We start from the raw sequence: 21762 nt of genomic DNA on the forward strand, positions 1-21762 counted from the left end.
TTGGCTCCTGTAATGATTAGATGGATTTGTAACTAGTTGACAGATCATGCCCAAAGAGTGCTTTAAATGGTTCCTCTTTTTCTTGGAGAGGAATGACAAGTGGAGTGCCTCAGGGATCTGTCCTGGGCTCTGTGTTGTCCAACATCTTTATAAATGACTTGGATGAAGGAATAGAGGGGAAGATAATTAAATTTGCAGATGATACTAAATTGGGAGGGGTTGCAAACAGTAGAAGACAGAAGCAGGATTCAAGGTGATCTTGATAGACTGGAAAATTGGATTAAAACTAACAAAATGAATTTCAACAGAGATAAATGTATAGTTCTGCATATAGGCAGGAAAAATCAAAGGCACACTTATAGGATGAGGGAGACTTGTCTTGGCAGTAGTACATGTGAAGAGGATATAGGGATCTTATTATATGATGTGCTGAACATGAGTCAGTAATGTGATGCTGTAGCTTAAAAAGCAAATGTGATTTTAGGCTATATCTACAGAAGGATAGTGTTCAGATCACGTGAAGTTGATGGTATTGCTTTACCTTGTGCTAGTTAGGCTTCACTTGGAGTACTGTGTACAGATTTGGGCACCACAGTTTAAGATGGATGTTGACAAGCTGGAACATGTCCAAAGGAGGGCAGTGAAGATCGTGAGGGGGTCAGGAGACTAAGGCTGTTTCCACACACATTGAATAATGCGCTTTCAATGCACTTTAGCAATCCTTTGGAAGTGGATTTTTTGTTCCACACATGGAAAAGCATTTCCAAATGTTCACTAAAGAGTATTGAAAGTGGATTATCCAACATGTGTGGAAGCAGCCTTAGTCTTATGAGAAAAGGCTGAAGGAGCTGGGTATGTTTAGCCTGGAGAGGAGGCAGCTGAGAGATGATATGCTAAGCCCTCTTCAAGTATTTGAAGGGCTGTCATATAGAGGATGGAGCAGAGTTGTTTTCTGTTGCCTCTGAGGGTTGGGCCAGAAACAACAGGTTAAAATGAAAGCAAAAGAGTTTTTGGCTATACGTTAAGAAAAACTTCCTAACAGAGTGGTCCTCAGTAGAACAGGCTTGAGGTGGTGGGCTCTCCTTCCTTGGACGTATTTAAGAAGAGGCTAGAGCTACGATGATTCTCTGACTCAATATGAATGAACACAGGTCAAGAGAGGGAGTGCATGAAGGGATAAGCTAATATTTGGCTCTCGTGGCCCTTTCTTACATATCCAGTGAAATGCCGATTGTCATCTAAGGTCAGGAAGGAATTTTCCTCCTGGCTGGACTGGCCAGGGATCCTGAAGAGGGTTTTTTTGCTTTCTTTTGGGTATAGAGGGAAGTGGGAAGGTGTGAATTTCCTGTGTTGTGCAGGGGGCTAGGTTAGATTACCCTTGGGTTCCCTTCCAGCTCTGTGTTTCTAACAGGGTATTGTCTCCCTTCTAAGAGCCATGGCACCAGCTGCTGCATAGTTTTCTAAGCCTTTTTACCTCTAAAACTGCTTATCTCCATTTTGTTTCATTTGGATTATATATATAAGCTGCACATTTGCATACACTCTGTTGAGAAATACACTGTGTGGCCTTCAGTAGCAGAGCAGTGTGTTCCAGTAGGATGACCAGCTTAAAGAGGGCAAGAAACACGGCTGCAGAGTCAAAGTCTAAGCCTCACATGAGACAGCTGCTGGAGGTCCGTGGGTTGTGCATCAAGCATAAAGGGTGTAGTGTCAGATGGGCATTGTTCTTCCATAACAATCTGAAGTTTTGGAGATGAAGGAGGCCCTTGCATGATTCTGCTTTTGATGGTGCCATTGGTCACATGTTAACTGTAGACAGTAGTTTTCTTGCTGAACTTGGGGCAACCTGAACTACCAGGGAGATAGTAAACTCACCTTCATCAAGGTACATGGACTTGTTCTACTGTAATTATCCCTGCAAAAGTCAGAATAAAATCCACCTGAATTAGCCAAACATAAAGCAGTATTATAGCAAATGGGTGATGTAGATGCTGGGGAGATGATCTGCTCCTTGGAGCTGTAACTTCTCTTTCTCCATTGAGGGCTTATGAAACAATACATAAGTAAATGAATGCTCTGTTCTCTTTCCTACAGTATAGATCCCTTCTTAGGCATGCCGTTCTAACACTCGATAGAAAATGATCCTCTTTACATGCCACAAATCCTGCTGAATAACATTAGGGTCTGCTGTGCCTGTGAGGGAAGTGGGGTGAGTCAGCAGCTCCACTTCCTGCTCTGCATCACAAAGTGTCCGGTCTGAGCACTGAGGCTGCTTACACTGTTACTTGGCCCAGTTCCAACCCAGAGCTGAGGCTGAGCCAGGCCACATACAAGTTGGGCCTACATGAAGGCTGAGCTGCAAGCACAGTTCCAGTGAGGCATTTCACTAGCTTCCTTTGTTCTCTCTTACTTCTAAAGTAGGGTGCTTTGCTTGAAAGCGAGTGAGATATTCTTGTTTTTTCACCTACCTCAATCTGATTTTTTCCCAGTAGCTGTAAATACATGGGACAAAAATGTACTGTTGCCAAATACAAAGCTGGATATTACACTGGAGGATGAAATTGGGAAGCATAAGCTCCAGACCTTCAAAAAAGTGACTGTATAGTTAGTGTGATATGCAAGAGGCTGATACTGAGGCTGACTTTTCAGTCTACTGTTGCTAATATATGGAACCATGAGGAAAGGGGGTATAATCAGACACTGCACAAGATATCCCATAGATATGTGTGCCAGGCTGCACACAGGTGAAGTCAGTAGCAGCCCGTACACGGGTTTTCTCTGTGGTGGCCCCTATCCTGTGGAATGACCTGCCTGAGGAAGTCAGAAGAGCCTGCTCTCTGACTGGCTTTTCGTAAACGATGCAAAACCAAACTATTCAAAAAGGCTTTTTACTCAAATGGGAGGGCTGTATTGTAGGGATGGGGTCTCAGATGCTTTGCTAATGAGTTAGGGACCATAGACTTCATCACTATATTGCCTTACATATTATCTGCTGCTTTAAATATGTACTCCTATGTACCACCAGTGCTCCATGTTGTCTAATGTTAGTCCTAGAATTGATTACATTCTGCTTCAGTATTTTTTTCTACTCTGTATTGGATTCTTGCTAATGTTATGTCTATTAAACTTGTATCTATTTACCCTATGGTATTGTTTATGAAATGTCCTTGATACTGTATTGAAATGTACTTGATATTGATTGTACTAATCTCATACTGTGTAATCCGCCTTGAGTCTCAGTGAGAAAGGCGGACTATAAATGACATTAATGATGATGATGATAAAGAGAAAAGGAGGAATAGTGCCAGATCTTGGGACTGCAAGGGTGGCATCTTTCTGTAAAGCCATGCATCACATCATTTGGATGTACAGAACTGATCTACTACCCTGTCGGTGAGATACGTTCTCCTGTGTATCTGTATTTCTGTCCCCCATGCCCCAAGGAACTAATTTGCACATATCCTCTAGCCATAGGCTTGTCTATTTCACTGAAGAATCCCAACCAGGCTAATATTTAAAAGGCGTCTTCTGCACTCGGTCATAATACTGTGGGTGACCGTATGTCTTTCATATTCATTCAAGAGGGATGTGGGAAGGCAAGGCGGCAGCAGAAGGCATGCAGGCTCCGTCATTACTCCCTACTGTTGTGGCCTGTTCCGGTAGTGCCAACGAATACAGGAACTCTGTTTAGGAAGTGGTTTGTTTGCACATAGGCTGGAAAGGCCGTTCAAACTAACAGGCAGGAAGTGAGGGTGCAGGCAGCACGCAGTCCTGAGCAGACAGATGGCCTGGAGTGCGTCTCCTGGGGTTAGGATGTCTCTTTCAGAAGCAGATACACCCTCAGACCAGGAGCTGGAGGTACTACCTTTATAGAGGGACATTGGGAGGCTTGAGAGGCTTGAAAAGAGTTTGATCATTCCTGTCCCCCTCTCTGTTTTGGAATAATGGGAAGTAAGAACATGATGATGTGTTGTAAGTTTATGGTACCTAAGGGGTATATTCTTCAGGGAGTGGCTACAGATAAGCAGAGCCCTAAAAAACAGTGAGGCTCTAATGAGGAGGGGGGGAATCCAACTGCAAATAGGGAATTAGATGGGGGGGTGTTACTGCTGCATAAGTATAAGATATGTTAAGTTGTGTGCAGAAATGCATCATAGAGTGTGTTTATTGCTAGGGACAATGCACACAATGTCTATGTCTGCATTATAACTTATCTTTCTGTGCATTTATCTACACGTACACACTAGTTTATAGATGAATATATGTATTCCCTGTACATCATAAATGGTAGCTAATTGCACACAGGACAGAAAAGGGTAAATGTACAAGAAGCAGGAAGTATTAAACTTGTAGTCTATGTTGTAGTAGAGGTTTTGCCTGGATTTGGGGCATAGCATGCTATATTCTTAACAATGCAGCCCTAAGCAGAGTTACACCCTTCTAAGCCCATGGACTTAAGTGGATTTGGAAGGGTGTAACTCTGCTTAGGATGACACTGTAAGAGTATGCTGCAAGCAGTAGTAGGAGCATGTTAATGTAGTTTGTAAGCAAGATCATGTGTCTGCTGGGAAGGGGACTTCAGCACCTTATGTGATGAGGAGGGAGGGCCTGTGATACTTGTTCTAATGTATCAGACATGTGACACCAAGAACAGCAGATGTATTATACAAGATGCATGTGGACTCTCTGAAATTGACAAGTCTTCATTGGGGATTAGATATATACAGGGTTTTGCTCTGTTTTGAAACTGGGATTATATCTGCATTTCAGATGCCAAATGACAATAGCTGGTAAATGACAATAGCTGGTGATATGAAATCACTCCACAACACATTCAGCATCTGAGATCACTCCACTCTCCAAGTTATAAGGACAGATGGACTCCCATTCTAGCTGTATCTGAAGAAGTGACTCATGAAAGTCCATACCCTACCACAAATTGTGTTAGTCTTAGAGGTGCTACTGGACTCTTGCTCCTTTCTACTGCTACAGACAGACTAACACGGCTACCCATCTTGATCTATCTGTTGGGTGAAGTTCACTGTTGTGCTCTTCGAAGCCATTAAGGAAAAGAGAGGGCTGTCTTAAATTCACATACAAATTATAGCTATGTAGTAGTAAAAAACTTTGTGTGTATAATGGTTTTTTGTTTGTTTGTTTTAAATTCAGAGTCATCATTCTTTTGGGGAAATATGGGGCATTTTATTCCTCCCAGCAGATGTGTGAAGGCAATGTTACTGGATGGTGGGAGGAAACAATTGCAAGAATTGTTATAGAACCAAATGTGCTGAGTTCTCACCTGAGCTTGTATTTGTAGCCAGGTCAGTGTCTGCACCAAGCTGCACAATATCATGGGGATCTGTCAACACATCATCCAAACATGTAGTTTACCAACATGTTTACAACGTGCAGGAGTGAGGGGAGAGGCTCATAATTCAAAGTGGTGGCACTGGGGAAGAGGGAATCAACTCTTTTCCTTATGTGCTGTTTCATCAGTTTCAATCTACCATCATCTTTGGGCTACTTTTACCTCCAATAAAGCAAAAAGACAGGATTCTGTCTTCACTTTTTCCCCATACCAAAATTAAAAGCAACCTAGGGAAGACCAGTTTTGATCAGAGAAGGGATGTGTACCTGCTCTGTATTTTATGCACCTAATTCCTGTGGCTGTTTTAAAGGCAAAATAATGCACTGAACTAATCACAGGTTCTCAGTGTAGCATATTGTTTTAATCCTCTGATAATCTAGTTACTAGTGCCAAAAGAATCCTCCATTCAGTACTAGCTAGAGCTGAAGAGATATAGTTGTCAGAGCAAGGTGTGATAGAAAAGCTGGGCACTGGGTTTTCTCTGAGGGCCAGACTACAAGTGATAGTGACCACGGGTCCATCCTGCAGCTGCCGACGCCATTTTAAAGCCATTGTAGTTCTTTAAAAATGAATGCAGGGCCTGCTCTGGATCATGTGTGGGGCAGCCACAGGAGCTCTGGTCCCCCCTGCCTTTTCAGATGTTAAAACAGCAATGGGGGTGGGGCTGTTTTGGCACCTGAAAAGATGGTGGTAGGGAAACGAGAGCGCCTGCGGCTACCCCGTGCGCAATCCAGATTAGGGCCCTGTGGCCATTTTTAAAGAACTGCAACTGCTTTTAAAATGGTATTGGTGTCACTTGTAGTTTGGCCCTATTTTTTAAATCTCTGGAGGAGCAGTGGGCCCAAGCCTGAACTCTTATCTAGAAATGCACTTCTAAGGGCACTTCCCTGGGAGTAAGACCCATTGAATAGACCTGAGCAGGATTCTGAGTAGACTTGCTGCCATTGATGGGTACCAATAGTATACCCTCCCCACAGATCTAATATGAACTTTGTAGGTATGCAGTTTAAATTGGGAAATGTTCCAGGCAGGGGGAAGGTTTAAATTCCCCCCTCCCTTGCAGTACTTCCCTAATAAAATCAGAGGCCCCCATGGCTGCTTTGAAGAAGAACTGCATGAGATCAGATCAAGGGTCTGCTACCACCTCTCGCTTAAAGCCTAACATATCAGAATTAAAATTAGATTTTATTTTAAATCAGATTATTTATTTTAAAAAGAGAGATTGGGGATTTTAATTTTTTTTCTTCATTGATACCGTTCTACCCTGTAAGTGAGAGGGCTTGAGGTGTTTGTTTGAATCAAGGAATTATCAATAGTCATTATAGCCACTCATAGCCATTGTATCATATTAGCTTTCTATTTGGGAATGTTGGGGGATGCCTGGCCTGCTGCTCAGTCACTCCTCTGAATTCCAAATACTGCTTTTGCTTATTGGATTTGCAATATGATGATGGTGTATTTTCTTTTTGGTGGTGGTCTTGATAGAGCTTTGGAGCAGCCATGTTTGTTGCCATTTGCCTTGCTAACTATCTTTGTTGCAAAATAGTTGAGTTATATGCCTGGCACTTTTATTTGTATTTATTTATTTAGATATTCAGGCCCTGCTTTTCACTCCCAGTGCTTTCTTCCTTCCATTTTTCATCCCCGTAATGACAACCCTGTGAGGAGGTCAGGCAGAGAGAGAGAGAGAGTGACTTGCACAAGGTCACCCAGTGAGCTTCCTTGGCAGAGGGGGATTCAAATGTGGATATCCCAGATCCTGGTCAGACACTCTAACCACTACACCAAGCTGGTTCTTTAGGCATTTTTTAAAAAAATGTATTAATTATTGCAGGATAGGTGTTTATTCAGCATGGCCGAGAGGGGAGAGCTGCACCTTGAGGGACAAGAAATTATGCTTGAGACTTGATGCCCATTTTTGTAATCACCTTCTTACTATTTTCCCCTTACAGAGTGATCCAGGCAGCTGGTCAGTGCTGGAGCACCTAGGCCTGGATCAGAGCTCGGATTTCTCAGACACTAGTGTGCAGCAGAAGTTAGATGAAGAGAAAGAAAAGATTAAGCGTGAAATCCGCAAAGAGCTGAAGATCAAAGAGGGAGCAGAGAACCTACGCAAGGCCACTACAGACCGTAAAAATCTCTCCAATGTGGAGAACTTGCTCAAGAGCTCCAACCGCAAGCTGGAGGCCCTGCACCACCAACTGCAAGACCTCAATGCACACATTGTGGTCAAAGACCCTGAAGAGCTGGGGGGTGAGTGTGAATTTAATCATGGAGTAAGAGGAAATCAGTGAGCAGTCTTGACGGGATCACAGAACAAGCAGAAGTATGAGCCAAAGAGGCCTGTAAACCGGTGACAAGGTGTGCAGGCTACAGCCAGCTGTCTGAGAATTTATGGCTGTTTCTGGCTTCCTGATTATTCCATCTGGGAGAGTTCATGATGACACTCGAAAAAGTTCTTAGTTATGTTTTGATGAACTTCCCTTGTTAAAGAATAAACAAAAGTTTCAAAAGTATCTGTAGCAGTAACCAAACTAGTAAGTGTTTGCACTTGTCCCTAATCTAGTGGCAGGCATTTCAAAGAGAACAGTTGGTTCAGCAAAAGCTATATGTGAGTAAAGAAATCACCCATATGACATCAGGCTGGCATCTACTTGCATTCCAGAAGGGTTTTGTAGCAGATGGAGAGATAATCTGTTTTGAGTACAAATTAATAAAAGACTTTAGTGCAGGCTGTTGGATTTGCAAACCTAGAGTAAAGGCATTTATTGCTATTGTGGTTTGTCATTGCCATGTGAATCCTGCCAGTGGCCCACTGCTCATTTGGCTGTTCTTCTAATGCTTTAAGAAACTATGTTTAGACACACACAATAATTCTGTATTATTATCCAATACATTCCCTGCAACAGTTGAGACAGGACTTGCTGTGTTAGAAGCTATTCACTTTCCTGTTTTTTTAGTTATTTGGGAATAATGTTTGTCATTGTATTTACTTTCAGTTGCAGTATGGGTATATCTGGAAATTTTCATTACATTTATGTTATGGGTGGTGAGTTTGGAAAATGGAAAGCTGAAAATGAATAATCTTTTTTTTAGTTACCTTTAACTTTTTTATATATAATATATTTTTATTTTGAAAAATGAAATAATAGTAAAAGGGGATTCAGAAAGAAAAAAAGGATTGAATAACATAGTTGTATAAATCAGAGATAGCTCTTTATAACAGAATATATATATATATATTTTTTAGAAAAGTTTTTATTGGGTTAGGATCAATTATTTATACATTACAATCAATTTCCCCATTTTCCATTTCTAACCCCCTCCCTTTCCCCCCCTTTTTTTGTTGACTTCCAACAGTTTTCCAACCCTTTGTCCCTTTTCCCTTACTCCTTTTAAATTCCTCTATCTAACAAATATATGGTCTCCCATTTGTTCTAAGCAATACATTCTTAACTATTTTTAATACTCTATACCCAAACTATGAGTCATTATTTCCATATTGGATAAACAATTTATCCCAATTTCCATAATTCCAATTTCAAATATTTCTATAAATCATAAACCATATAGATCATACATTCGTTTAAATCAAACAATTTGACTTATGCTCTATATGTTACTCATTCTTTTAGTTATATATAATTACTTTAATGTTTCTACTTCCCTTCAATAATAATTCTATATAACTATCATCACATAATCAATCAATTTGACTCATATATATCTTCAAATAAACATATTCAGTTTGTTACATTATACCAGTCTTACCAAAAAGAAAATATTATTAGTTAATCAGTCCTTATAATTAGCCCTTATGATTAATTATTTTCTATCGATATTCTGTTTATTCGTCTATATATATCTGTATATATATCAATCTATTAATCTAACTGCTTAGAAGTTCACAATTATCTCTTCTCCCCCCCGGTAAAGTCACCCCCCTCTACATTTTATTGTACTTCAGTAGTTCTCAAACTGCCACAGTTCTCCTCCCACCTCCCATTTCTTCTCCAAATATTTTTTCAGCTTCTCCCAGTCTGTGTTAAACTGCCCTGAGTCCAGATTTCTCAGTTTTCTTGTCATCTTGTCCATTTCTGCCATGTACAGCAATTTGTAAATCCAATCTTCAATAGTTGGCACTTCTTGTACTTTCCATTTTTGCGCATACAAAAGTCTAGCTGCTGCTGTCATATAAAATATCAACGTCCTATGATGGGCTGGAATTCCCTCCATGCCCAAGTTTAGTAGCAGGAGTTCTGGGTTCTTATTTATTTGAAATTGTAAAATTTCACTCATTTCTCTTATTATTTCCCCCCAGTACTGCCTAGCTACCTCACACGACCACCACATATGATAGAGGGAGCCCTCATGTTTCCTACATTTCCAGCATTTATTAGAAGTGTTCAAATTCCCTAGCGCAATCTTCTTTGGTGTCATGTACCAACGATAGATCATTTTGTAAATGTTCTCTTTAATGCTAGTACATGTCGTTGTCTTCATTGTAGTCTTCCACAAGTATTCCCATGCCTCCATTGTTATTTCTTTATTAAAATTTATAGCCCATTTCACCATTTGTGTTTTTACTGTCTCATCCTCAGTATACCATTTCAACAATACTTGGTATACCTTGGATATTCTTTTCTTGTCCTCTTTAAAAAGGGTCTGCTCTAGTTCCGAGTTCTCTATTCGTATACCTCCCTTTACAGAGTCCGAATTATATAAGTCTCTGATCTGTCTGTACTGGAACCAGTCATAATAAGGTGATAGTTCCTCCTGCGTCTTCATTCTGAGTTTGGATGCTTCAATTCTAGTTATTTCTTTGTAAGTTAAACATTGTTGCTCATTATCAACAGCTCTCGGATCTATCACCTCATATGGAACTACCCACAAAGGAGTTCCTTCTTGTAGGTAAATTCTGTACTTCTTCCAGATTATATATAAACTTCTCCGTATATAATGGTGCAGGAACATCGAGTTCACCTTTACTTTATCATGCCATAGGTATGCATGCCATCCAAATATTTTTTTATATCCCTCTAGGGCTAGTAATTTCTTGTTCTTTAGCGTCATCCACTCTTTCAGCCACACTAGGCAGATTGCATCATGGTAAAGTCTCAAGTTGGGCAGTTGCATTCCGCCTCTTTCTTTTGCGTCTTGTAAAACTTTCATTTTCACTCGAGGCTTCTTGCCTGCCCACACAAAATCTGATATTTTCCTCTGCCATTTTTCAAATTGTTTATAACAGAATATATAAACCGCAAAGTATTTCTCTGCACTTTTCAACATTTTATATTCAACATTTTACATTACAAATTTGATAATCTATTTACTGATCATTGTTCTTAGTTTTTTTAAAATTTTCAGCTACGTGATCAAAAAAAGCTTTCAATTTTTCCAGAAATTCTAGGATTAGCCTATTATATATATAAGATGTTAATTTTGCCATTGATGCATATTCAAATAGTTTCATTGTCCGTCTTCTGGGACTGCACACACACACACAGGCTTGCCAATCAGTAGGTTTTAAAAGCTAAAGTCCACCAGGGGGCTCTCTCCTCTCCAGTGAGCATGCATGGCTTTTCCCGCCGAAACGGCTCTGGGAGGCAGCGCCCCCTCACCCTCCGGTTCCTTCTTTGCCGCTGACTGGGAAGGTCTTGCTCGTTCTGCTTGTGCCTAGAAGGGGAAATAAAGGAGAAGGAGTTGTAAGAAGTTGTTCCATTATGGCTGATAAAGCTCTTTTCAAGAGGTGCGTGACTTGCGCAATGAAGATGACCAGAACAGACGGCCATATACCATCTGAAGAACCAATTCTCCCTTAATATTTCATAATCTGTAAATCTGATTTCTTTAATCCATAAATTTTTCTACTGGTCATACATATATTTTCTCCAAAGTTTTGCATCCATTTTGTCATACATTTTTTTAACTTGTTCTGATCCTGTGGCATATTGCAGTAAGATTTTATATACTTCTCCTTGTAAGTGATTCAAACATTATTTTCTCTCTTAACCAACCACCTTCTTTGGATAGTTGTTCTTTAAGTTTAATCACCATTTGATAATCCATCAACCATGAAATGTTTTTTCCTTGAGCTTGAATTTCTTGACATGTTATATTTTCCCTTTTTTATCCATCTTATATGCATAATTCATATAATCAGTTTTGTTTCTTATCCTAATAGGCATCTATTGGTGATGTCAGTGAAAATGAATAATCTTAATCTGTAGTTTTATCTAGCGTTACCTGAGTAATTTCACCATTCACAGTATAAAATCATACTTCTCCCATACAGTGATACCTACAGCTCCTTCATAAAAGCCTGAGCAAAGCTGAGAGGTTGCTCATGTGAGAGAACTCAGTTTAGTTTGCTAAGTGCTGTTTGTTTATAGCTGTTCTATACATCCCCACCCTAGTCTACTGGTGCCTTTTGTCTGGGGCATGAAACCTTACTCTCTGGAACACGGCAATACTTGTTTGTTTGCTGCTCTGTACCTGCATTTTTTCCAGCCCCATTTCCTGAGGAACGCTAGCCTTGCAATTCTCTGGTTTTAGTCAGAGTTATGTCAGAGCAGACATCTTTGTCATCTGGTTTGCCCTAGTGGGCTTTTAATCAATAGGGTAAGCAGAAGCAGAGAGAAGAACCAACCTCCTACCACTGAATATAGGAACAATGGAGTCTGTGGGGGGACACGGAAGCAGATCTGCGTTTATGTGGCAGTCCCATCTTCTTTGTCTAACTCTTAGACCTGGAGTTTGTGTTTCTTTAGAGTATCCAGTCCAAGTTAGCTCATTGTACAGAATGGGGACTACACCAGATGGAGATTCAGCAGCCTTGTGATTTTGCAAGAGGAAGTGGTTTCTGTTGCACCTGACAGGCCACAGAAAAGGGGAGGAGGGCAGAGTCATCTTAAGGAAACAACTGGGCTAAAAAAGTTCAGGGCCTGGGTGCGGCCATTTCCTTTTCACCAAAAAAATCTGTAATAAAGAGTTGGGTCTCCAGGCTCAGAGCTTACAGTTGCAGGCAAGTAGCCCATCCTGTTTTGAAATGTTGCCATTCTTGGGAAGAGAGAGTTCCCTGGCCAATGGCATCCAGTTTTGGCCACCGCTGACAATAAGAGTTCTGAATGGATTATTGATTTGATCCCGTCACAAGCTTGTCCTCATTTAGCCTAGGGATTGTGGCATTTTCTTGCTGACAACACTGCAAGTGTTCTTTCTAACTGAGCATTCTGAAAATCTAGGATTTAATTCACTGGTGTACTAGCTTTTAAGATCTGAGCTGCCCCTTTTCTTTCATTCTAGCTGGCTTGCTGCTAAGCAGTTCTGGCAGTCTTGTATAAGAGCAGGCTCCCAGTCCAATAGTCTGTCTTTTTTTAAAAAAAGGAAAAACACAATAAAAAAGAGTGTTATGGCCACACAGTTGCCTAACACGTTCCACATAATGTCGACTAAGGACCAGAATGTTAAAAGACAGAGTTTCAATGTTTCCTCTTACTCTCTAAAAGCTTTTGATTTGTGTCTTCAATAAGAGTGCTTGCCCTAGCAGTAGTGACTAGTACAGAATAGAGGGGCCATTATTTGTTCGGCTTGATGGAATATGACTCTTTTCAATCAGTTAAATCACATGCTGATATATTCTACCCAGACATATAGTACTGTGTTCTCTTTGAAATCCAAGTATGCTAACTATTAGCTGAATCCAGCAGCTTTCTGTTGCCATTCTCACAGCTCATGAATGTGCTCTTGGGCAGAGAAGATAATGAAAGAATCCTCCTTCTAGACTAGGGTTGCCAGGTCCCCTTTCTCTCCCGGTGGAGTGGGAGGAAGGGACTCGGCACTCACCTTCCTCTTTTTCACATGCACACAATCTCTGGTAAGTGACGCCATTGTGTATGGCCCGGGAGCACTGCTGTGCTTCGTAGTGAGCTGATTTGGGCCCCAAATGGGCCTGATCCTCCCATTTGTAGCCCAAATTGTCCTGCTGCAAGTATGAGAGCGCTCCTGGGGCACACTTGGGAGGCCTGTTCTCCCACCTTTCCCCTGCACTGGCCAGGTGAGTGGTGGTGGGTGCAGAGGGTGGGAATGGGGAATCCCCGCTCCCACTGGGGGACCTGGCAGCCCTGTTCTAGACCAGGGATCCCCAACCTTTTTGAGTCTGCAGACACCTTTGGAATTCTGACACAGGTTGGTGGGCACCATCATAGAATGGCTGCCACAGGAGGCAGAGTCGATAACCAAAATATCGGAGATTGAAATTAAGCATGACTCTAATAGCAATTCTTCAACATTTCAAGCAGAAGGTCTGCTTAACAGGATGCTTTTTAAAATGAACATATTGTTTTAAAAAATCTTTCATATTCTCAGCTTACTTTCAGTCACACAGTGGAGATCCTTGTGCTGTGGTCACCCCTGCAGCCAAAGAATTTTTAAAAAAATTGCCAATCAATCTCCAGAGACCAATCAGATGCTCTGCAGGGCAAAAGCCCCACTGGCCCCACCCATTTTTTAAAAAAACACTTGGTAGATACCAAGAAAATTGTTGGCGAGTGCTATACAGTTGCCCATACATGTGCATTTTTTTGTGGTGGCCCCTGTCCTGTGGAATGGCCTACCTGAGGAAGTCATAAGAGCCCTCACTCTCCTGGCCTTCTGCAAAGAATGCAAAACTGGATGATTCAAAAGGGCTTTTTATACAGATAGGAGGGCCATACTGTGGTAAGATGATCTCAAAGAGATGCTTCACTTGCGACTTAGGGACTATAGATTTCACCACTATGTCTGCTGCTTTAAGTACGTGCTCCTATGTACTTCCTGTTGCTTTAAGTGTGACCCTACTGGGTAGTTCTATGTTGTCTAATGTCAGTCCTAGAATTATTTATGCTCTGTTTCAGCATTTCTTCAGCTTTGTATTGGATTTTTGCTGATGTTATGTCTTTGTAAACTTGCATTTATTTATCCTATCATGGCATTGTTTATTGAAATGTCCTTGATACTGTCTGTGTTAATCTCTATGTAATCCGCCTTGAGTCTCAGTGATAAAGGCAGATTATAAATAATAATAATAATAATAGATCCAGAGGAGTTAGCCATGTTAATCTGTAGTAGCAAAATCAAAAAGAGTCCAGTAGCACCTTTTAAGACTAACCAATTTTATTGTAGCATAAGCTTTAGAGATGCTGTTACAGCTGCTCATCTTCCAATCTGATATATGCCCTCATGTGCCAACTATGTCCTTCTGCTCTGTACATTGGACAAACCAGCCAACCTCTATGCAAAAGAATAAATGGACACAAATCTGACATTAGAAATGGCAACATCCAGAAACCAGTGGGAGAACACTTCAATCTACCAGGACATTCCATCAAAGACTTAAAGGTCGCTGTAGTTCAACAGAAACCTTTCAAAAACAAAATCCAACGGGAAGCTGCTGAATTGGAATTCATATGTAAATTTGACTCTGTCAAGCTGGGACTGAATAGGGACTATGAATGGTTATCTCATTATCACAGGTAACTGATTTCATTTACATAGGCGGGGTCAGGGAGAGTCCAGTGGCACCTGACGTGGGCTTTCGAGGACCACAGTTCTCTTTGTCAGATGCATCTGGTGGGGAGGGCTGTGGTTATCGAAGGCTTGTGCTGCAGTGGAATGTATGGTCTTGGTGGTGCTGCTGGACTCTTTTTGATTTTGCTACTACAGACTCCTTTGAACCTTTACACAAGCAAACTGATCCCCACATCAAAAGGAGCTGTTTGCATCTCCATATCAAAGGAGTTGTTTACATCCCTCCTCCCCTCCCCTCCTCTATATTTGACCAGTTTCTTTCTGCCCTCCATGCATCAGACGAAGAGAACTGTGGTTCTCGAAAGCTTATGCTACAATAAAATTGGTTAGTCTTAAAAGTGCTACTGGACTCTTTTTAATAATAATAATAGCATTCGATTTATATACCGCCCTTCAGGACAACTTAATGCCCACTCAGAGCAGTTTACAAAGTGTTATTATTACCCCACAACAGTCACCCTGTGAGGTGAGGTGGGTGGGGCTGAGAGAGCTCCAGAGAACTGTGACTCGCCCAAGGTCACCCAGCTGGCTTCAAGTGGAGGAGTGGGGAATCAAATCCGGCTGTCCAGATTAGAGTCCCGTGCTCTTAACCACTACACCAAACTGGCTCTCAACACCAAACTGGCTCTCAAATGACATAAATAAATAAAATAAAAATAAAATGTTGGGGACCCCTGTTCTAGACATTCTACATCATCTTTTACATTTGCTAATGTTTTATGTTTTAACATTTACAGAGCAGTAAATATATTTTCCTATTGTCATAGAAGCTCATAGAACCCCCATCAAGTTTCAGAAGAAATGTATGATTATTTATAAGTGTTAGGGTTTCTCTTGAGGTGCAGTGGTCTGAGGGTGAACAGCAATTTATTATGTATAAAGCTGTTGATATATGATGGAAAAATTGCTTTCTTTACTAGAAGGATGTCTTGCTCTGTCATTGTACATTAATGATGGAAAAGGTAAGGCTATGTACATTTTTCTCTCTCAGATGGTCTATACCATAGAGAAACCATCCATTTTACAAAACATAAACACAGAACATCCTTCCCTTGGTTCTTTAAGATTTGCACCCTTCTGGCATTAACCGCATCGGTGCTTGTTATCTTTTCAGTTGCCCCCCAGTCACCAGGCAGCCTGAGCCGATCAACAGCTACCAAAAACCGTATTGCTGGCTTGGAGAAGCAGCTAAATATTGAGCTGAAGGTGAAACAGGGTGCAGAGAACATGATCCAGATGTATGACAACGGTGCTGCTAAGGTGGGTGTTGCCATCCTTGCCACTGTATTCTCAGGCTTGCCAAAGGCATTTGGTAGCCTGGCTATCCCCTACATACCGTCAAGGTGACAAGGGGGGCAGTATGTAAAGAGCAGCTCGTCTGCCCTCATTCACAAGCGTTGTGGCCAAAACAAGCTCGTTCTTTGTTTAGCAGGCTGAAAAGATTGGTTTATTAAACTAATAATCGTCACAACACAGGTGAAGTAGCTTGGTTCTGCTGCCTAAATTCCTTGAGCTACAGATGAGGGGATTGAGTCCAGGATCTTTTATGTATAAAGCAAGCTTTTTGCTTCTAGCTGTGAAGGAATGGCAGACTGACTGCATTTTTAAATTACAAACAATAGGTTTTAGGTAGCTGTAGCAGCCTTAGCTGCTGTCAGTTTACATGTTTCTTATTTAGATGGATATGTTTTTTTCCTCAGTAGGTTACTTTTAAATGACTAAACAAAGTAACAAATATCTGAGTACAAAAACATCTTTCCATTCTGATTGAGAATGTATTTGTACCCATCTGCCTATCTGAAGTTGGCCCAGATATCGCATACTGTTACCTGTTGCATGTTAAATCCTCCCTTAGATAAAGACTGCAAAAATTGGCTGAAAAGGTACCATAACCACAGCGTTTTCATGTCTGTGAATCTTGGAAGAGGCAGACATTGCTCTGATTCATTTGGATTCTTCTGTCACGATTCCATCATAAAACTGAACAACCAGTTTTAAGTATGCAGTCTTTTATAGGACTTGAAAAATTAGAATACTTTTTTACACCTGCAAACTGCAGGAGTTTGTTTTTTAAATGTCACATTAGAAATAATTTTGAAAAAAGAATCAACGAGGCTTCTTCCTGCTCCCTTTTCAAGCAGGCTTTATTGACCAGAGGCCAGTGACACTTCATATGGACTAGGATGTGTCTCCAGCTCTGTGAACAGTGTGCAGAGATGTTGTGGGGACTGGGTGGGAAGCTTTGTGTTTTCTTCAAGTTAGAAGATACCCAGGGAGCTAGATGAGTGATTTCTGCCCTTGGATCTGGGTAAATTCTAATTATTTTCTACTGTCCTTGGTAATCACGCCTCCACTTGGTCTGTCCTCTAGGACCGGAAGCTGCTGCAGACAGCCCAACAGATGCTACAGGACAGCAAGACCAAGATCAATATAATCCGTATGCAGATCCGCAAGGCTATGCAAGCTGATGAGGTGCAGCTGAATGTGGAAGATGGGCAAGGTGAAGGAGAGGATGATGAAGACAGCCATCCCTGTGGCCTGCAGACTTTCTCAGTGCAGGCAGGCAGTCACTCAACAAAGGCCAACTGCTCTCTCCCTCAGGAGCGGGAGCATACTCTCTGGAGAGATTTTAGAAACCTCTCTGTGCCCTACCTTGGCATGGCACTGAAGCTCAATTTGCTGAGGCTTGGGATGTTTTGGGTTCTTTCCACAGCAAACCAGAAATATCTCACACAGAAACAGTGCTGTTCCCTAGTCATGAGCGTTCAGTCCTGACAGTACCAATGTTACTTGTAGGTAACACTGATCTGAGTGCCATAGAGTTGAGGATTGAGGAGCTGCGACACCACTTCCGGGTGGAGCACGCTGTATCTGAGGGGGCCAAGAATGTATTGCGTCTACTGGGCTCCAGCAAAGTTCAGGACCGCCATGCCATCTCTGAGGTAATGAGCTCCAGTACTCAGTTTGGGGTTGCACAAAGGAAACATACATACAATTATGAATGAAAAAAACCTAGAAGAGTCAATTTTGCTTCCCCATAACATACAATAAAGTTAATATGTAATACATTTGTAATAATCCAACTTTCCTCCCCTCCCCCCACATACATTTTCTCCTGTGAAATTCACTGTTAATGCAGTTGATTGGGGAAAACAAGCACACTTTCAAAGAACAGGAATGTCATCAATTGTCACAATAGTTATGCCGCTTCTTTGCCACTGTAACTCAAAGGGATGTAGATCGGCATAGATGATTGTATATGGGCTTCCCGATTGCAAGCTCTGTTGCTGAAACAACAATGGGATGAGGTTGAAGGATCCTGAGCATGTCCCAAACAAAAGAGTTCTTTGTCTCTAGATCTTTGTTAATATCCTAACAAAGCTGTAGTGCTGATAGTGCAAGGCTGGGAGATGGATGCTGAAGGAAGGTGGAGGACAGAGCAATATCTGATCCTGAACCGTCTGTACTTCTGCTGTAGGCACAGAACAAGCTGAATGAGTCAAACCAGAAATTGGACCTTTTGCGTCACTCTCTGGAGCAACGTCTTGGTGAGCTGCCACAAGACCACCCCAAGGGCTGCATCATCAAAGAAGAGCTTATCCTCGCCTCCTCCCCTGCCTTCAGTGCTCGCAATACCACTACCTACCAACACAACCAGTACAACACCCTTTCAAAGCCATCTCCACTGACAGGTAACAGCATTTCTTATGGACTTTGCTTGGTTCAGCATGCTACCTGGTCACTCTGAACTCTGTACTGTGCCAGAATTTTCCTTGCAATCCACTCCCTTAATTGTCCCTCACTGCTCTTAGTTAGCAGTCATCTACTTTCTAACCGGTTACATACTCCCCCACCCCATGTTCTCTCCCATATTTAAGTGTAACATGGTAAAAGTCCTGATGCACCCAGTCATAATGTTGAAGTACTACTTGACTGCTCTGCTCTGAAAGTTCCTGAGCAGTGTCCAGCTGGTGAACTTCTCTCTCTCATTGGTAGGCACATTGGAGGTGCAGTTGTTGGGCTGCAATGGGTTGTTGGAGCATGTCCCAGGACGTAGCCGTGGCTCCACTGTCTCTCTACCTTGCAACAGCCCTGGCGAAGCACGGCCCTCTTTCATGAGCCGGAGTGGGCGAGGGTTGTACAGCCGGAGTGGTAGTGTAAGTGGCAGGACCACCATCAAAACTGAAGATATCAGCAGTGAGTATTTTTTGCAGTTTGGGGCACTAAAATGAGGGAAGGGGTTCAGTGCTAGGGGTATGGGAAGGGGCACTGAAGGGGGGCACTGCTGGGCCTTCTAGCATAACTAGCATACAATGAGGTCTCCGCTTCCTTTCTTTCTTCAAGCTATTCAGTCAACATTAAATGGGATTCTTGTATCCTGCTGCCTCTTGCTAATTTGCTGTCCCTCAGGCCTCCAGTTCATTGTTCTTGTTGTCATAGATGAAGTGAGTGCTGTACTGAAGCTAGATAATGCAGTTGTAGGCCAGACAGCCTGGAAACCCAGTGGCCTGCAAGCCTGGAACCAGATTTTCACTGTGGAGCTGGAGAGGGTATGTGCAAAGACTTCACTGTTCCATGATATTTCTGTAGGTTAAAGGGGTCACCACAGCTGTGGTAGATAAGATTCCCTCTGCACCCCTGTGGGAAAGAAATGCTAAGATGGTAGTCATACTCAACCACTTACTTGCTGTTGAAGTTCTCAAATATAACTCCAAAGCTAAGAAGAAACATCAGAGGCCAAATACTGATTAAACAGGGGAAATTGTTCGTTATTAACAGATTATGAAGATATTTCCCATCCTTTGTAACTCAACTGAGGATAGAGCAGTGATCCGGATGCCTTTATGGTAGCCTTCAAGAACACTGTTCTTCAAGCATATAATGAAGGAGCTGTTGACCCACTGTGGTTAACAGTTGTGTATTGGGACTTGGTATGGCAGATGTGGGTACAATTCAGAGTCATTATCTACTTGCTACTTTCTGACAGATTCATTTCCTATCCATACCAGGCAAGAGAGCTGGAGATTGGTGTATACTGGCGTGATTACCGCAGTCTTTGTGCCCTGAAATACCTCAAGTTAGAAGACTTCCTTGACAACCAACGCCATGAAATCCACTTGGAATTGGAGCCACAAGGCACTCTCTTGGCAGAGGTAACAAATAATTGGAATCAATCTGGGTAGATCGAGGGCCTTAGGACAGCGGAGTTGGATGCCTATACATTTGAATAGTCATTCTCCTGTTCATATTCAGCAGTGAAATCTATCTATGTGAAAAAGTTGTAACATTTTATCAGTTCTGCGGAGGTAAGATGTTTGCTTACACAGATGGAAACTTTGCCAGAATGTACAGGACCAAATGGATCGATATTTTAGCCTCTAGAGAAGATCTTTACATACTAGTTTACAATAAGCATAGGGCATGGAGTAGTTTAAATTGTTGTTGGTTATATAATACATAATCACAGGCAGGGGACCTGCAAGACTCTTCTCCTCCTCCTTGCTGGGATGGCAGCATCTCGCACTCCCCTGCCCCACTTACCCACTCACTTGTAGAACTGCCACCCTCCACCCAGCTGCCGCATGGGGGTGAGGGCTCCCGCTTTTCCTCACCCACTCACAGTGCCAGTGGGGTGGGAGTGACAACAGTTCCCAGTCTTCTCTGCCATTCTGCTTGGCTCGGTTGGTTCACCCTCCTGCCTGGATTGCAGTGGCAATGGAGGTGCATGAGGCGCAACAGCTCCCACTCCTCCTTCCTTGACTGCTTCTCTTCCTCCCCAGGCTGTCTGACTCATGCAGCAGTAGGCAACTGTTCCTCCCTTCTCCAGAATGGCAGCTCATACTGTTGCAAGATCTTGGAGGTTTTGGCCAAACCTTAAATGTTTAAATTTTCTTTTTATATTTTTCTGCAAACCTAGGGGGTTACTCAGGTATACAGAAAAATATGGCCTATCTGTACCTGGCCTTGTTCTCTGGGGTTTTTGATCCATACAGGTGCTAAGTTCAGAATTAGATATATGATTATAAATACAATTTGAGAATCATTGATTATATTCTTCAGTCTACCTCTCCTTCTTCGTTCATTTCTGCTCCTCACCTTAACAGGATCATAAGGAAAAAATATAGTCATGTTCCCAGGTGAAAAGGTGGTGATTCAGCATCCCAGTTTTTCTGTGCTGTGATTGGGAAGGAAGAGAAAATATGTATAAGGATAAATGAGTAGAGGATTCAGATTTACTCTTGCTCAGTTGTATTTCTGGAAGTCAGTTTCCTTCATAAAATGCTGAAAAATCTTAAGTAAGTTCTGACCCAGTGAAATGGACTTCAGGGTTAAGTCTGTGAGCGGTATAATAATGACCTTTGATGTAGGCATAATAAAACCAAACTCTTGTTACAGCACAAATCATTTACAAGTAATGAGTTTGTATTTACTGTGGCACTATTAATGTGTACAAACAAGGTTTAAAAACCTAGAACCAAACAAAATAGAGATTAAAATATGTTGATTATAATTACTGCAAGATAAAACATAGAAAGATCGTTTGTTTTGATGTCTTTAAATTTCCGTGCAATCTGAATAAAATACTAGCTACAGAGTTTTTAGGCTTTGAAAAAGCAGAATCAGATCAGGAGAGAAATATCTGTTGGTGGTCCCTGGCCCCAAGGAGGCCCGCCTGACCTCAACCAGGGCCAGGGCATTCTCAGTCCTGGTTCTAGCCTGGTGGAAGGAACTCTCTGTCCACTGAGAACAGGGCCCGGTGGAATGTGTTAACGTTTCGCTCAGCCTGCAAGACAGAGATGTTCTGCCAGGCATATGGTTGAGGCTGG

At 41.9% G+C, this 21762-nt stretch overlaps 1 protein-coding gene across 2 annotated transcripts in view; it reads left to right on the top strand.

The window, feature by feature from the left end:
• LOC129327451 (serine/threonine-protein kinase N1-like) overlaps positions 1–21762 on the top strand; it is a 79170-nt gene that overhangs the window by 46288 nt on the left and 11120 nt on the right. Inside the window, exons 1-9 of one of the 2 annotated variants that reach the window (XM_054976102.1) lie at positions 3784–3858; positions 7321–7621; positions 16050–16195; positions 17306–17435; positions 17732–17877; positions 18414–18627; positions 18932–19132; positions 19376–19485; positions 19945–20088. In XM_054976102.1, coding sequence (XP_054832077.1) covers positions 3784–3858; positions 7321–7621; positions 16050–16195; positions 17306–17435; positions 17732–17877; positions 18414–18627; positions 18932–19132; positions 19376–19485; positions 19945–20088 — 1467 coding nt within the window. Of the gene's footprint in view, positions 1–3783; positions 3859–7320; positions 7622–16049; positions 16196–17305; positions 17436–17731; positions 17878–18413; positions 18628–18931; positions 19133–19375; positions 19486–19944; positions 20089–21762 lie in introns of those variants that run through there. The other variant, XM_054976103.1, reaches the window with a different exon arrangement.

This window comes from Eublepharis macularius, chromosome 4, assembly GCF_028583425.1.
Source record: "Eublepharis macularius isolate TG4126 chromosome 4, MPM_Emac_v1.0, whole genome shotgun sequence".
Lineage (NCBI taxonomy): Eukaryota > Metazoa > Chordata > Lepidosauria > Squamata > Eublepharidae > Eublepharis > Eublepharis macularius.